General features: G+C 37.6%; 1 protein-coding gene across 3 annotated transcripts in view; it reads right to left on the bottom strand.

The window, feature by feature from the left end:
* The window catches only part of LOC139964987 (low-density lipoprotein receptor-related protein 2-like), a 66,185-nt gene that overhangs the window by 29,588 nt on the left and 21,826 nt on the right, over nt 1-14,771 (bottom strand). For all 3 annotated transcript variants that reach the window (XM_071967112.1, XM_071967111.1, XM_071967110.1), the window contains 7 exons: nt 11,270-11,398; nt 9,285-9,419; nt 6,981-7,103; nt 3,976-4,101; nt 2,450-2,566; nt 747-863; nt 464-598 (listed from right to left, as the gene is read on the bottom strand). In XM_071967112.1, the coding sequence (XP_071823213.1) occupies nt 464-598; nt 747-863; nt 2,450-2,566; nt 3,976-4,101; nt 6,981-7,103; nt 9,285-9,419; nt 11,270-11,321 (805 nt within the window). In that variant the 5' untranslated portion in view covers nt 11,322-11,398. The remainder of the gene's footprint in view (nt 1-463; nt 599-746; nt 864-2,449; nt 2,567-3,975; nt 4,102-6,980; nt 7,104-9,284; nt 9,420-11,269; nt 11,399-14,771) is intronic.

Raw genomic sequence — 14,771 nt, 5'->3', positions numbered from 1 at the left:
AGCCAACTGTAGCAGAAAACAGGGAAGTGGGAAATCAAAGCAAACAGTGGTGGAGCGTCCCTAAAGTCAGGGGGGGCGGATGCCCCCCCTGACGGACTCGAATGGACTGCTGACGCCCTTTTCAGCTGTTTACAACTTTTTACTTATTCGCAATTATTGACTTTTTTATTGCGCTCTCAAATACCTATTGACATTTGTCACATTTTGTTGGTGTAATTTTCTGACAAAATGGCGATGACACCTATTTATTCTTCGTTTATCTGCAAATTAGCAATGTCCGGAAAGGGTCATTTCCGGCGATCTAGGGAGTATCTTTACTCAAAAATTGTTTGTAGGCTCCGCGCCAACCTGTGGTGGCGCTCCGCTTAGATAGTGTCGAAAGCGCCTCTACATACCATTCTCGCCCCTCCTGACCAATACCCCTAGCTCCGCCACTGGAAGTGGGAAAACAAAGCAAACTTACCTGTCATATGTTGGCAAGTGACTTCGTTAGGATCTTGCGGTCGGTATCCTGCGGCACACTTACAGCTGAATGATCCGAGTGTGTCTTCACAAACCTGCTCGCACACCTGAGGATTCTCGTCGCATTCATTAATGTCTGAAAACAGTGAAAATAATAGAAACCCAAGGCTTTTTATTTATAAATCCTTGGGACTGGTCAACCTCTCCTTCCAAAACTTGTTTGAAAACAAAGATCATTTTTTTTCCTCAATGACACAGGGTTATAACAGTAATGGTTGACTTACTTGAGCAGTTGCGACCATCTTCGGAGACCCTGAAACCATCGTTGCAAGTGCAATAGAAGCTGGTTCTTGTATCCACACAGCGCATTTGGCAAGGGTTACTGGCACATTCGTTTATTCCTGAAAGAAGGTCAGAAGTGGAAAGATTTGTGATACCTTTTATATTTAAATGGGCAGGCATATGGTTGGGATGTTGAATATCCCACATAACTTTTGGAAAAATTCCACTTTGTTTTTTTAAGATTGTCTAGTGGATGTGTTTGAAACAGGGAACTTTGTAGGGTTCTCTTGGTGCAATTTATGCTATGGAGGAGGGTAGGGGCCTCCTCTATTCAGCATTTCCAAGGTTCTACACACCAAATCATGTGTGTATTTATTGAGTCATACAAAAATATCTATCATCAGTGTAAAAAAACTATCATCAAACTTTCACGAAACATTTCATAAGCCCATCACAAAAAGTTATGTTAAGATGGTGAGTGAGAGCGGAAGTAGTGTGTGAGGGGAGGTTGGATGAGAGTGGAGGATGGGTGTGATGGGAGGTTGGGTGTGAGGGAGGTTGGGTGTGAGGGGAGGTTGGGTGTGAGGGGAGGTTGGGCGTGAGGGAGGTTGGGTGTGAGGGAGGGAGGATGAGAGTGGAGGATGGGTGTGAGGGGAGGTTGGATGAGAGTGGAGGATGGGTGTGAGGGGAGGTTGGGTGTGAGGGAGGTTGGGTGTGAGGGGAGGTTGGGTGTGAGGGGGAGATTGGATGAGAGTGGAGGATGGGCGTGAGGGGAGGTTGGGTGTGAGGGAGGTTGGGTGTGAGGGAGGGAGGTTGGGTGTGAGGGGAGGTTGGGTGTGAGGAATGGAGGTTGGGTGTGAGGAAAGGAGGTTGGGTGTGAGGAAAGGAGGTTGGGTGTGAGGAAGGGAGGTTGGGTGTGAGGAAGGGAGGTTGGGTGTGAGGAAGGGAGGTTGGGTGTGAGGAAGGGAGGTTGGGTGTGAGGAAGGGAGGTTGGGTGTGAGGAAGAGAGGTTGGGTGGGAGGTTGGGTGTGAGGGTGGGAGGTTGGGTGTGAGGGAGGGAGGTTGGGTGTGAGGGAGGGAGGTTGGGTGTGAGGGGAGGTTGGGTGTGAGGAAGGGAGGTTGGGTGTGAGGAAAGGAGGTTGGGTGTGAGGAAAGGAGGTTGGGTGTGAGGGAGGGAGAATTGGTGTGAGGGAGGGAGAATTGGTGTGAGGGGATGTTGGGTGTGAGGGGATGTTGGGTGTTAGGGGAGGTTGGGTGAGAGCGGAGGTCCGGTGTGAGGGGAAGTTTGGTGTGAGTGGAGGTTGGGTGTGAGTGGAGGTTGGGTGTGAGTGGAGGTTGGGTGTGAGTGGAGGCTGGGTGTGATTGGAGGTTGGGTGTGATTGGAGGTTGGGTGTGAGTGAAGGTTGGGTGTGAGGGGAGGTTGGGTAAGAGTGGAGATTGTTGGGTGAGAGTGGGTGGGGAAAGGGATGGAGAAGGGGAGTCCCCCATGGAAAGAAGGCAAATTAATTGCAGTTACTAAGTTTGAATATGAAACTGTATAAAACTATTAAAATAGGTGTTTCTATTATCATAGTTTCTAGATTTCATAAACCTCAAAATTTGGCTTCCAAACGACAATATTACATGGAAATGGCTATCTAAATATTGTAAAGCAACAGCAGTTTTTAAATAGTTTGTATTATTATTATCATCATCGTTATCTTACCACATCCCTGTTCATCTGACCCATCGTCACAATGAGTGACACCATCACATACTTGGCTGTCCATTATACATTTCTTAACATCACAGAGGAAGCGATCCATTGGACATGACGGTTCAACTGAAAAGAAACGTACAGATCAATCAATGCACAGATCAATGGATACACGGACCAATGGATACACGGACCAATGGATACACGGACCAATGGATACACGGACCAATGGATACACGGACCAATGGATACACGGACCAATGGATACACGGACCAATGGATACACGGACCAATGGATACACGGACCAATGGATACACGGACCAATGGATACACGGACCAATGGATACACGGACCAATGGATACACGGACCAATGGATACACGGACCAATGGATACACGGACCAATGGATACACGGACCAATGGATACACGGACCAATGGATACACGGACCAATGGATACACGGACCAATGGATACACGGACCAATGGATACACGGACCAATGGATACACGGACCAATGGATACACGGACCAATCGATACACGGACCAATCGATACACGGACCAATCGATACACGGACCAATCGATACACGGACCAATCGATACACGGACCAATCGATACACGGATCAATCGATACACGGACCAATCGATACACGGATCAATCGATACACAGAACTTAGATGGTTTCAATATAGACTGTTGCATAGGATTATTCCAACTAACAAGTATTTTCATTTAATCAAAGTTATCACTTCTGATAAATGTGATATTTGTCACGAATATACTGAAACCAATGAACATCTATTTTATGATTGTGCTCACTCGGCTAAGATTTGGAATAATTTACAAATTTTACTCAATAATGCAGGGGCGAATATAATAGTTTAAGATATCTCCATTGTGTTATTTGGTGCAAAGTTCGCTCGTGAATTAAATGTAATTAGTTTCATAATCAAAAGTTATATCTTCAATTGCAAATTACAAAAGATAATCCCAAGGCAAAATAAATTACTGTTGTATTTGAAAGAATATTTCGGGGTACAAAAGAATATTTTAATTAGAAATATGAAAGGTGCAGAGTGGGAAAAATACTAGCTTCCTTGGTATAATTGTTTTCAATTGCACCAAGTATTATAAATATTATGTCGGCCTATTCTAATTTAATTTATTGTCTTTCATTAAGAATGTTTCTTTCTTTCACGATACAACTTATGGTTTTACTTTTTGTGCACATGCAAGAGAAATCAAAGAGAAATAAAAAAAAATAAAAAAATCAATACACAGATCAATCAATACACAGTGCACAGATCAATTTTAAATGTATATGTTTGTCAGTTCCACCCGAGGCACCGGATGTGCCACTTGTTTCAACCCCAACCCCCCCCCCCTAAACATGGCTGGATCACTAAGCTGGTAACAATGTATTTATTATGTTAATATTTTATTTTATATAAATGACTGATCATGAGTTCACCACACGATAACTCCACCCCTACCCCCACCTAACAAGACCAGTTATCGGCCCAGTAAGCTTACAACAACTATCGTCAGTTTCGTCAGTGTTGTCTCGACAATTATTCTCCCCGTCGCAGAGAAGTTGCTCCGAGATGCACCTCCCGTTTCCGCATGTAAATTCGATGGAAGGATCGCATTCTTCATAGACTGAAAGAATCAGACAATTAAGGTATCAAGAAAAAAAACAATGAATCATGGGTGCTCTTGATTTAAATAATAAAGTTTAAGTGATAAAGTTAAAATAATTGAGTTCATATACTACATTCATATAAACATTTCAATAAAGGAAGTGTGACCGCAGTAAAAGTTGTTGTATTTCATGCACCGGGTTGAACATAACCATTTATAATACGACCAAATATGCTAGAAAATCCAGTATTAGCAAGATATCTTTAGTACTTAGCCACAGAGATATTTATTTGTCTATTTTTGACATTCCTCAATTCAAGAATAATTCCGACCCTCCGGTTAAGCAGTTTTGAAAACTTTCCATTGCTTGACTATTTGAAGGCCTTTACACTGAATACCTTAAAACATGTGTACCTTTCCACCAAAACTTCTTGTTAAAATGAAACGAAAGGATGAGTTAAGGCACAAAATAAATTTCAATAAGTCAGAGACCGTTAACATAAAACAACAATCCGGGGTGGTATGTCTATACTATAATTTTTTAATTTTCAAGAAATGACTCTTTTGAACAAAGTGGCTGGCATACTTAGTCTAACTAAACAGGAAATCATGAAACATTTGCCGCCTGAAATAACATGTTTCAAATGCATTGCAAATTTGTCGAGGAAAATATAGTATTGTATGTCACCCACAGGTGCTCTGTTTTTCTTCATATCAATTTCAATGAATATGTTTTGACATATGATGAGTTATAAGAGTTTATAAAACAATGGATTAACATTGACGTTTAGGCCTGCATTGAGGAGCGGACATTAACAACATCAAATTTTTTTTGAGCACTCCAGCGATTTAGTTTTTATTTTAAAGATGAATATCTTTATAAAAAAATAAAAAAAAATAGATGACCTATAAGAACAAAACTAACATTCGAATTCTTTCTTTTTTTGTTGGACTGATATATCAAAACAATAGTTCTGATTCAAAGTCATCTTCATTTTAAAGCAGATTTCAGCATTTCATTTTAATTGTTTGCACAACATTTGCAAAACTTGACAAAACTGCAGTAAAGACTGTTCGTTTTCACTAATCAAAAGTTGTAGCTAAAAAGTTCAACAGAACTGAAATGTACACGTAGAAGACGAAATGACAGTTTTGATACGTTATGCATCCGTCTCTTCCAAGATAATTAAAGTAGTAAATTGCAGTAGTTTACGTTCGTTTGCATCCTTCTAATCACTATAAAAGCTCCCCCCCTCGTTAACTCACGAAAATGTTAAAATTTTGAAAAATGCCTGTTACTTCTTAACATTTGAAATCTCTATGAACTCTTAATTTTGCAATAATTTTTGGAGAGTTGAATCCAACTTTCTGCCTCTTCCTTCCAAAATAATGGTAAAACCATGGTAACCAACTAAATGACTTTTTGATGATTTTAACCATTTTATGATTTTTTATGATTTTTATGATCTGATAATGGTGTGCATACAAACGATAGTGATATTATAAATGCCAATATATGAATATATAACACTCACCCCCTAATGGTGAGTAGCTTTTGTGCCATTGCAGTATTAATGCATGAAACCTGCTTCACTAATAAATGCTAGGACTGATATATTTTATCCTATCACATTTAAATAAACAAAAAATTCAAATAAAACGCCACTTCGCATTGCATGAGTTTGTTTTCTGAAGATGTGTTGTTGCTTTCATGATGGCTGGGCATGCACGTAAATTATGCCACTACCGCACTTTTACAACAATTATCAATATCTTGTATTTGAACAAATAAATGAGACAAAAATAAATATTTGTTAAGTCAGCCTCTTGCAAAGTTGTCGCAACACATGTTTCATTTTCTTAATTTTACACTGTACAGGGTTTGTCATGAGAATGGTGCACACGTACGTCTCTCTTGTGATAAAGCAAATCAAAATGGATGTCAATTCTTGCGGATTTGTAGTAAGTCCGTAAATATTCATTCGTAATTTTAGAATATAGTTGCTCATACTCAGATCCACCTTAACGGATCTGTACTTGAACTCCTACTCATGCTCGGGACAATTTGGAAATCTAGCAGAAATACTGTACTAGTGCAGGATTAAAAGGTCATGAGTACTACCCCCAATTATGCTAGAAAGTCTAATACTGGTAACTCATTCTCAAACCTCAAAAATGCAAATTTTTAATGCCACCCTCAAAGAAATCCCTCCCCCCTCCTCACAAAGACAAAATAATTCTATGACTGAATTCTCCATAGTGTCTGTAGATATAATAAGGAGCGTCATGATGTTCCAGGATGTGCTTTACGATGTGCAAATTTCAAGAAGCAAATTTCAAGGGACAAACACTGAAGACCGTAAAGGGTGTGAAGACTCGCGCAAAAAGAAACGTCTAATGCCGGTAATCTGACCTAGTTTCGAATGAGGTGTAACAGAAGTGTTAGACACCACCATCGATCCCAGAAAATGCGCACACAGCTTGCTACTGTACCTTCGTTCATTAGACACTAGTGTACAGTCAGTACATGCAGCTGCGGTCAATACCCACAGCACAGTGTACAAACAATACAGCGATGGACACCTCAGGTCCAGCTAAAGATAACAAGGTATCACGTTTCATTACTGTCTGCATTTTGTAGCGACAAGCAGAAAACTTCACTTGCAAGCAAGGGAAAGTTAACTTTTACAGAGCGCAGCACGCGGTTTGGGCGAGTCTTCAACGCCTTTATGTACTCTTACTTGCGCTTAGATCAGCCTTACTTGCATTCCTACTACTACTACTCATCATATTTTCTACTTTGTCCTTACACTGTTGTGTTTATCTTACAAGCCTTCAATACCATCACATGTCTTTTATAAAGCCAATTAAGTGAGAAATTGTTTTAATTTTCTTACCACACATTGCACCTTCATCAGATCCATCACCACAGTCATTGTTATGGTCACAGTATAGTTGCCTGGTGATGCATAGACCATTGTTACATCTGACCTCCCTGTGAGGGTCACATTGTAGCAATGCTGTAGAGTTATGCACAAAACAGGAAAAGATCATATATATAAATAGCTAAGAAAATGTTACTTTGACACCTTGAAAAAAATTGGAACCATTCAAAATCCTATGGCAATAAATCATTAGCCAATAATTAGTTTGTTCCTTAAAAGTACAATCTGGTGGCTGCAACTGATTGTTTAGCAAAAATTGCTAAAATTTTTTCACGACTAACAAAAAAAAATCAAAAAAAAAATCACAAGTTTCATAGCATTTTGCATCGTGAAATTGTAACATCTCTCTCTCTTTTTTTTTTAAAATTTGGCGGTACGTCGTAAATGCATAGATCTGATGACAATGTCAGCAGCGTGAGTGATGCCGTCAGGGCAACTGATAATGAAAATGTCTTTGTTTTCTTTCCTTCATTATAATTTTCAAAATCATCGATCCTCAGAGGAAAAATTATATATTTCTGCAGAAAGGCGTGCGTGCATTTTTCGATGAAATTCTAACTACAAAGAACAACCAGTCAGAATAGATTATTATATTCAATGAATGAATGAACCATATCTTGATCTCTCTGGGATGAAACATCAAGATTGGGGTTTTAACTAGAGGTATTTATATATAATTGAAAACGTAATGAGTTGGAAAATTTAGAACAGTGAAAAAACTTCCAGCCTGGATTCAAACCCAGGCCTCCCGCTTTATATGTGGACACCCTAACCACTAGGTTATGGATGCTGATTATATGTCCAGAGGTTCAAAACCGGTAAGGAAGGTCGTCATTCCACTGTAGGAGTTTGTCACCTGTATCGAACAATACTAGTTTTGTTTTTGGTGACATATTTGCCTTACTCTAGAGATCAAACATGATTCTAACCAACTCAAAGTCATTTGTGATTCTTAAAGCCGGATCTTCAGAGAGATACTTTAAACAGACTTTTGTTAATGAAATGGAGGTAAACGACAAAGGCAAATGAAAACGTAATGAGTTGGAAAATTTAGAACAGTGAAAAACTCTTCCAGCCTTTATATATACTGTATATATGTAAATATATATATATGTAAATAAATATATGTACTGTAAATATATACAATATATATATATATATATGTAAATATATATATATATATATATTTATATCTCAAACAATACAAGTATTACGCCATCTTCCACCAGAATATAGGAGAGAAGGGGAACTTTAATGGGAGTGTCGCGATGATAAAGTTCAATGAAAAAATCCGCAAATCATGAAAGTAATTTTTACTTAGACTGGAGGCTACACAAACCAAAGGTGTGATAAAATATCAAGTGGACATGCCTGAAATTCTTTGCTATGCAATACAGCGATGTCTCTGTCATTCTGAATTTCACACCTGGCAGTATTAACCTGACTACCAGAGAAATAGTGTGTCTGGTGTGATATAGTCAAAAAACGTTACACAAAATTACCAACTAGCACACCAAAAAATGGAGAAAGTTTCTTTGCACATATTTACATACATACTTGATAACATTCTCAAAATTTTGCAAAAAAGTTAAACTTCACAAGTTACCTCAAACCTGCTACACAACACAAGCACAGACAGTGTAAATAATGCCCAATTTATCTGTAGTTTTGAGGTGAAGCTGGAAATATGACCAGATTGATACCCTTTCTTCCACCTCCCACCCCAGTCCACCCCCCTCAACCTTGGCCACCTCACAAGTTAAAGGGTGTGAAGTCTAGTGTACAGTCAGTACATACAGCTGCGGTCAATACCCACAGCACAATGTATAAACGATACAGCGATGGACATCTCAGGTCCAGCTAAAGATAACAAGGTATCACGTTTCATCACTGTCTGCATTTTGTAGCGACACGAACAAAACGTCACTTGCAAGCAACAGAAAGTTCATTTTTTCAGATGGCCGCACAGGGTTTTGGGCGTGCCTTCAATGCCTTTAACTGGTTCATTCGCTGCTACATTTTAATTTTTTTTTATTAAATCACTTTGCCATTCTATCTCCCTGCCCTCCGCCATAAATGTTTTTCAAAATAAAATAAAAACTGTTGGCCAACTGCAATATCCACTAAAGAGCCTGTGTAATTTAGAGAATGTATTAAAGTAAGTGGGCCTCTGAAGAAGATCCTGCTAGGATCGAACCGCCAGGCCCACTTACTTAAATTGCACATCAGGGGTTTATCATCTAAAATACTACTCACTGCAATTCTGCTGTTCGTCTTCAGCTTTTTCGCAATCGCTGACGCCGTCACACACCTTACTCTGTGGGATACATCTGTTTTCGTTTGGACGGGCTACTGTGCAGGTAAAGAAGCCTGCTAAGCAGGGACTGGGATCTGCAAATTGACAGCAAAATATCAAACAGCAAGGTCATTTATATGGTTTTTAAAGAAAAGTTTAAAAAAATAAAATAAAAACTTACAATCGTCAACTTTATGATTATAAGTATAAATGATTATAAAATTTTACAAAAGGGAAACAAAGACAAATCTGGAAATACTAACTAAATTTTAATTAACTAAATTTACTCAATTTTTATGAGTGAGGAGCTTACGGTACTTTGGATGGTAGAATGAGAATTGAAGGCATTGACCGCAGGAGCCGGTCATAGAGGGCGCACATTGTTAAAAGCATACCAGTTCATTCTAGGCATGGTAGAACGAGAGTGCTAAGGTTGTGAGGAGACAGATAAGCCAGGAGAGAAGTAAATCTGAATGTTCTTTGGCTATAGAGCACCGATTTAAACCAGGCCCCCTGAGGAATACAAGGACTTGGCAGCTCTACCGATTGTGCTATCCAGCCTGGAGTTGAACCTGATTTCCTATAGCCGAGGGGACACCAGTCAGAGGTCAAAGAACACCCAGCACTAAGGGTATGGTCTCCATTCACCACCATATTTTTAATGTGTAAACTTGAAGTTGACGTAACAATATTCTATAAAAATTTGCACTTTGTGGTAGAGGATATATGTTCCAAATACTGGATTTCTTTCCTGGGTGGCTCAAAACCTAGTTCTTGAAGTTTAATGTTAACTGTTGCTACAATGATGAAGTTTCTACCATTAATACCTAATACTAGCATTTATAAGCCAATTTAAGCGAAATAAGGATTAATTGTTTTCACCAATGAAAAGAGATTTAATAGATTTCACCCCCTGGGGAAAACTATGACATCACACATTGACAAAATAGCATCCACCTGTCATTATGACTTAAACATATCATTCAAATAGAACAAAAAAGTTCTTATCTCTTTAGAGAACATGTTTATTACAAGTAGTTTATCATATTTAATTTAAAGTCAGTGTCTATTGGTTAATAGGTTAAACTTTGCTATACATTTTTAAATATTCTCTTGTCGACCGAAGAACTGCAGGGAATCATTTATGTAGCATCGCGTCCCAAAGTGCTATAGGGTATTACGCCACAATTAGAGTAGTGCACGTCCGCCTGAGAGGTTAACTGTTGTCAGAAATGAAAGTGACCTACTGTATTAACTATTTATGGCATTTTCTGAATCATCATCATTCCTTTTGATGCTTGGATTTTGAAGAGGATGAAATAAACTACTGATGGTCTGTCTAACAATCTGGAGGATTGAAGGTGATTTAAGGTATTTTACAAAATCTTCCGTGAAACAAGAAGATCCCGTAGCAACAGCTGGCAGATGGGAAGGGGAGCACCATGCTAAACATTGAGCTCTTCTAGCTCAAAATTTAAATGGTCATGGTGGCAAAAGTTGAATGTGCTGTGATAGCCCAAGACATCATAGCTATCATATGGTGGGTAGGACATGTGCGTTGAAACTTCTATCTATGCTCTAGCGGCCTTGGAAAGTGAAGAGTTTAGTGTGTAACTCAATGGGAACTCAAATTAATTGTTGTGTGAAACCTATACAAAAATAGTCATATTGCCGTAAATACAATTCCAAAGATGAATGTATAGAGGCTTTGGTACACAGGATGGTCATACTACTTTACAAGAGACAAAATTCAGAGCTGTCAAAACTCCTACACAAACTTTGAACACTGATCGAGATATTTCCTGTTATACCATGTGTTGTACACTTTACTGGATGGGACACATTTTATATATTAAAGAAAGTTCAGTTTATTGGAGTGGCGACCAACAAACTGCGCCGTCTGATAAAATTGCCCAAATTGCATCAATTGAATACATTGACATACCACAGTTGTTGAGCGGGGATTCATCACTGTTATCTAGACAGTCGTACTGCATGTTACAGGCCCATTGTCGTGGTATACAGTAGCCGTTGGTACATTGAAACTCATCGACTGAGCAAGTCTGACCGGAGACTGTAAAGAACAAAGCAAGGAACGATATCATTTTTAAATATAAGAGACAAAATGACAACGGCAATGCAAAAACAAGAAAAATGGGGGTAAGAAATAGAAAGTATTTGAAAAAGAGGGAAAGATCACAAATAAATAATTGGCAAAGAAACAAGTTGAACAGAGAAATAAAGCAACAATTATGTACAGGCATACTTGTAAAAATGAATACTTGTACACCCATTGCCTATACTTTACCCATGTTTCCCCTATGATCCCCCCCCTCCCATGTTCCCCCATCCCTGAGGACAGTATGCTGAATTTAAAGGTGACAATTTTACCGACATTATAACAAGTGCAAATATTATCCAGTATCCATCAATACTTAATGTATATCTTTCATAATATCATCTAGAATATGACTTCCCTGGATTTTAATGTGTTGTCATGGATACCGTACACTATATATATAATAAGTATATTATAAGTAAACCAGCCGATCAATGCATATGTCAGAGACCACTATATATATTCAAAATTGAATAGATATCCAGGTTGACACACTGTATACTATATTTGTTGTACAGTATTGATGCCTTGGACAAAAGAATAGCAATGAAAAAAAAGTTCATATTTTACATTACAACCAAAGCAAATTAAGTATGGTTCAAAATTTGCTTTTTAATGATGCACATAGGTACGATGAACTACTGTACATACAGTGGTAAATTCAGAGGAAAATTAGGTTGCCATGGATATGAAATATGCACATGGTTCATATAAAATGGAAAAAGAAGGTTAACTAACACACTGTACATATATACACATGGTACACCACAGATGATATTGACAGTACAATTAGTTTGTAATGCATATATACCATATAGCTATGTATTAAAGCTAGCTCATATCATAGGAACAACCAATTCAGTTAACTTTTATTTAGCTTTTCTTCATATCTTATGATTAAATACTACAGAAATGCAGTGCATAGGGAAGTCAGACAATAAACTGATGAACTCTGTACAACTGATGACCTCTTTACAAAGCGATTCAATAAGTACTAAAAATTGTTTTACACCCCAACTTCATACAAATCATAGGAAAAAACAAGGGGTTAAACTCAGGCCATCATAGCAGTGACGAAAATATGCTAGGTATACAGATCAAGTTGTCTCCATTTTCCTAGAACAATTTTCAATAAAAATCCCACAATAAAATAACCACTTGAAGATCTCTGTTAAGTCTTACAATCAACAGGATGAAGTTTAAATATTCACCCAATTTAATTTGAATAACAGAAATGAAAAAGAAGAAAAGGAAACAGGTGTTTTTTATTTATTTGCAGAACTTTCCCACCAATCTATTTCACTTGTTTTCCTCGGTTTCTTGACCTATCTCTGAACTTATTGTAGATACCACTGGTGTCGTACGTAACACCTTAGCTTTAATTATCAAAGTTAATTTTATTTTATTATTGTCGCTTCTAATAAAATTCCTTTCAAACCCAACACTAATGACATGACCCATACTTAAATGAAGACTCCAGCTTTTCAATTTCAGAAAGTACTGCTAAAGTTAGAACATGAAATAAACAGTTTATTACATGTAGCCAGATACGTGTTAGGTGGATACATGAAAAGGGGTAAATTTATCACAAAATGTCTTCTGCTATATACTATGGTTCCTGGTGTATACAAAATTGCAATGTACCTCTTTGGACTTGTATATTATATGTATCATATGTATATTATGCATATTATTATGTCTATTATATGTATTATATATATATTATGCATATTATTATGTATTATATATGTATTATATGAATATTATGCATATTATTATGTATATTATATTACGCAATGTATATTATGCAATTATATGTATATTATGCAATCTCATTATATGACCAGCATTCTGTGATGGGATACTAGATATATTATGCACTGATGATGCAAGATAGTAGACAGTCACGTTAGTACAAACAAGATAAAAAGGAAAGTAGGCAATAGAGGGGATTTTTTGCTGGGATTTCCCTTGAAAGTGACGATTTTTGATCAATTAAAGAACTATTTGCCATTATGACCAACGTGTAAAGATATTTTGTTACAAACATGTCACATTTCTGTGGGTGTAAATATTAATACATTCAGCTTAATTGTTTAACCCAATTGCCAATTTTTTCATCAAAAAGTTAACCATCTTGGCTGACAAGTGAGTTAAAACTGGCCAAAGAATTTATTTCAATATACAGCAGAATATTAGTCATTTGTTGGGAATGTATTAAAATTTCCATGGCGATGAGGGATTATTTACATTGTTTTTTTTATGGACAAATTGATCAAGTCTTGTTCATGCACACAAAGTCTTTGTTATCATAGCCCACACATGTGTAGCAGGTTTTTGTTGCTGTTTACCCATGGGTAACCTCTACCCATGACAACTGCTTGCCCATGCATATCAACCTGTATCTACTGTACACTGAATAATATACCCAGAGGGACGTTATATAGAATATGCCACAGGGAATTTATATCTCAATTAGATGTCATTGGTAATGAAACTGAAAGCCATATCAAACTAACATGAGATTTAGTTTGGTTAAGTACTTCCCCCCCCCCAGGAATAGGTAGTCAACAGAAGCACATTTTGCTAATATATATCAATGTGATGATTATGGGCAAACACTGCCCCTTTAAAATATCTCCATCAGATGGGTAAGAGTGTACCTCCTGACAGACGAATGTTCCCAAATATCGCTGGAAGCAGACCTAACCGTCTGCCGATCCTCCTGATGGCGTGTCATATAATAAACTATTTATTTCATGTTCTAACTCAGCATTTCTTACTGAAATGAATAGCTGGAGTCTTTCATTTCAATATGGGTACAGGTCATATCATTCAGTAATTGGGTTTGAAAGGAATTTTATGAGAAGTGACAATAATGAAATATCAAGAAAAAGAAATTTACTTTGATAATACATAACATCATCAGCCACGGTGAATGAAGTTGAAAAATTGCCAAATTGCAAAAAGAAGAATAAAGCTCATTGTATGTGAAAGCTTGGAGGGGACTGTGGAGGGGATGTGTGTTTTCTACATAACTACACTGTTATTACATTTACTACATGAAAAACTAATGCTAAATACCAAATTGCCCAAAAAAAATCACAGCTCAAAGTAAGTGAATGTTTGGAGGGGGGAGGAGGGGGAAGAAGGAGGAGGGGGAGAGGGGATGTGTGATTACTACACATGCTAATGCTAATCTATACTTTTTCAAATTTTCAATCAGACTACCAGAAGAATCTATCACATGCAGCTAATTTCTAATGACATATTGTTCATCGAAGTCTTTATCTAATAATTTAAAAAGGTCTTTTCTTTGTGCTTCTCG

Source organism: Apostichopus japonicus, chromosome 23 (assembly GCF_037975245.1).
Source record: "Apostichopus japonicus isolate 1M-3 chromosome 23, ASM3797524v1, whole genome shotgun sequence".
In the NCBI taxonomy this organism is placed as follows: Eukaryota; Metazoa; Echinodermata; class Holothuroidea; order Aspidochirotida; family Stichopodidae; genus Apostichopus; species Apostichopus japonicus.
Note: the sequence above shows the minus strand (reverse complement) of the source record. Positions and strands in the feature narration are given on the sequence as shown.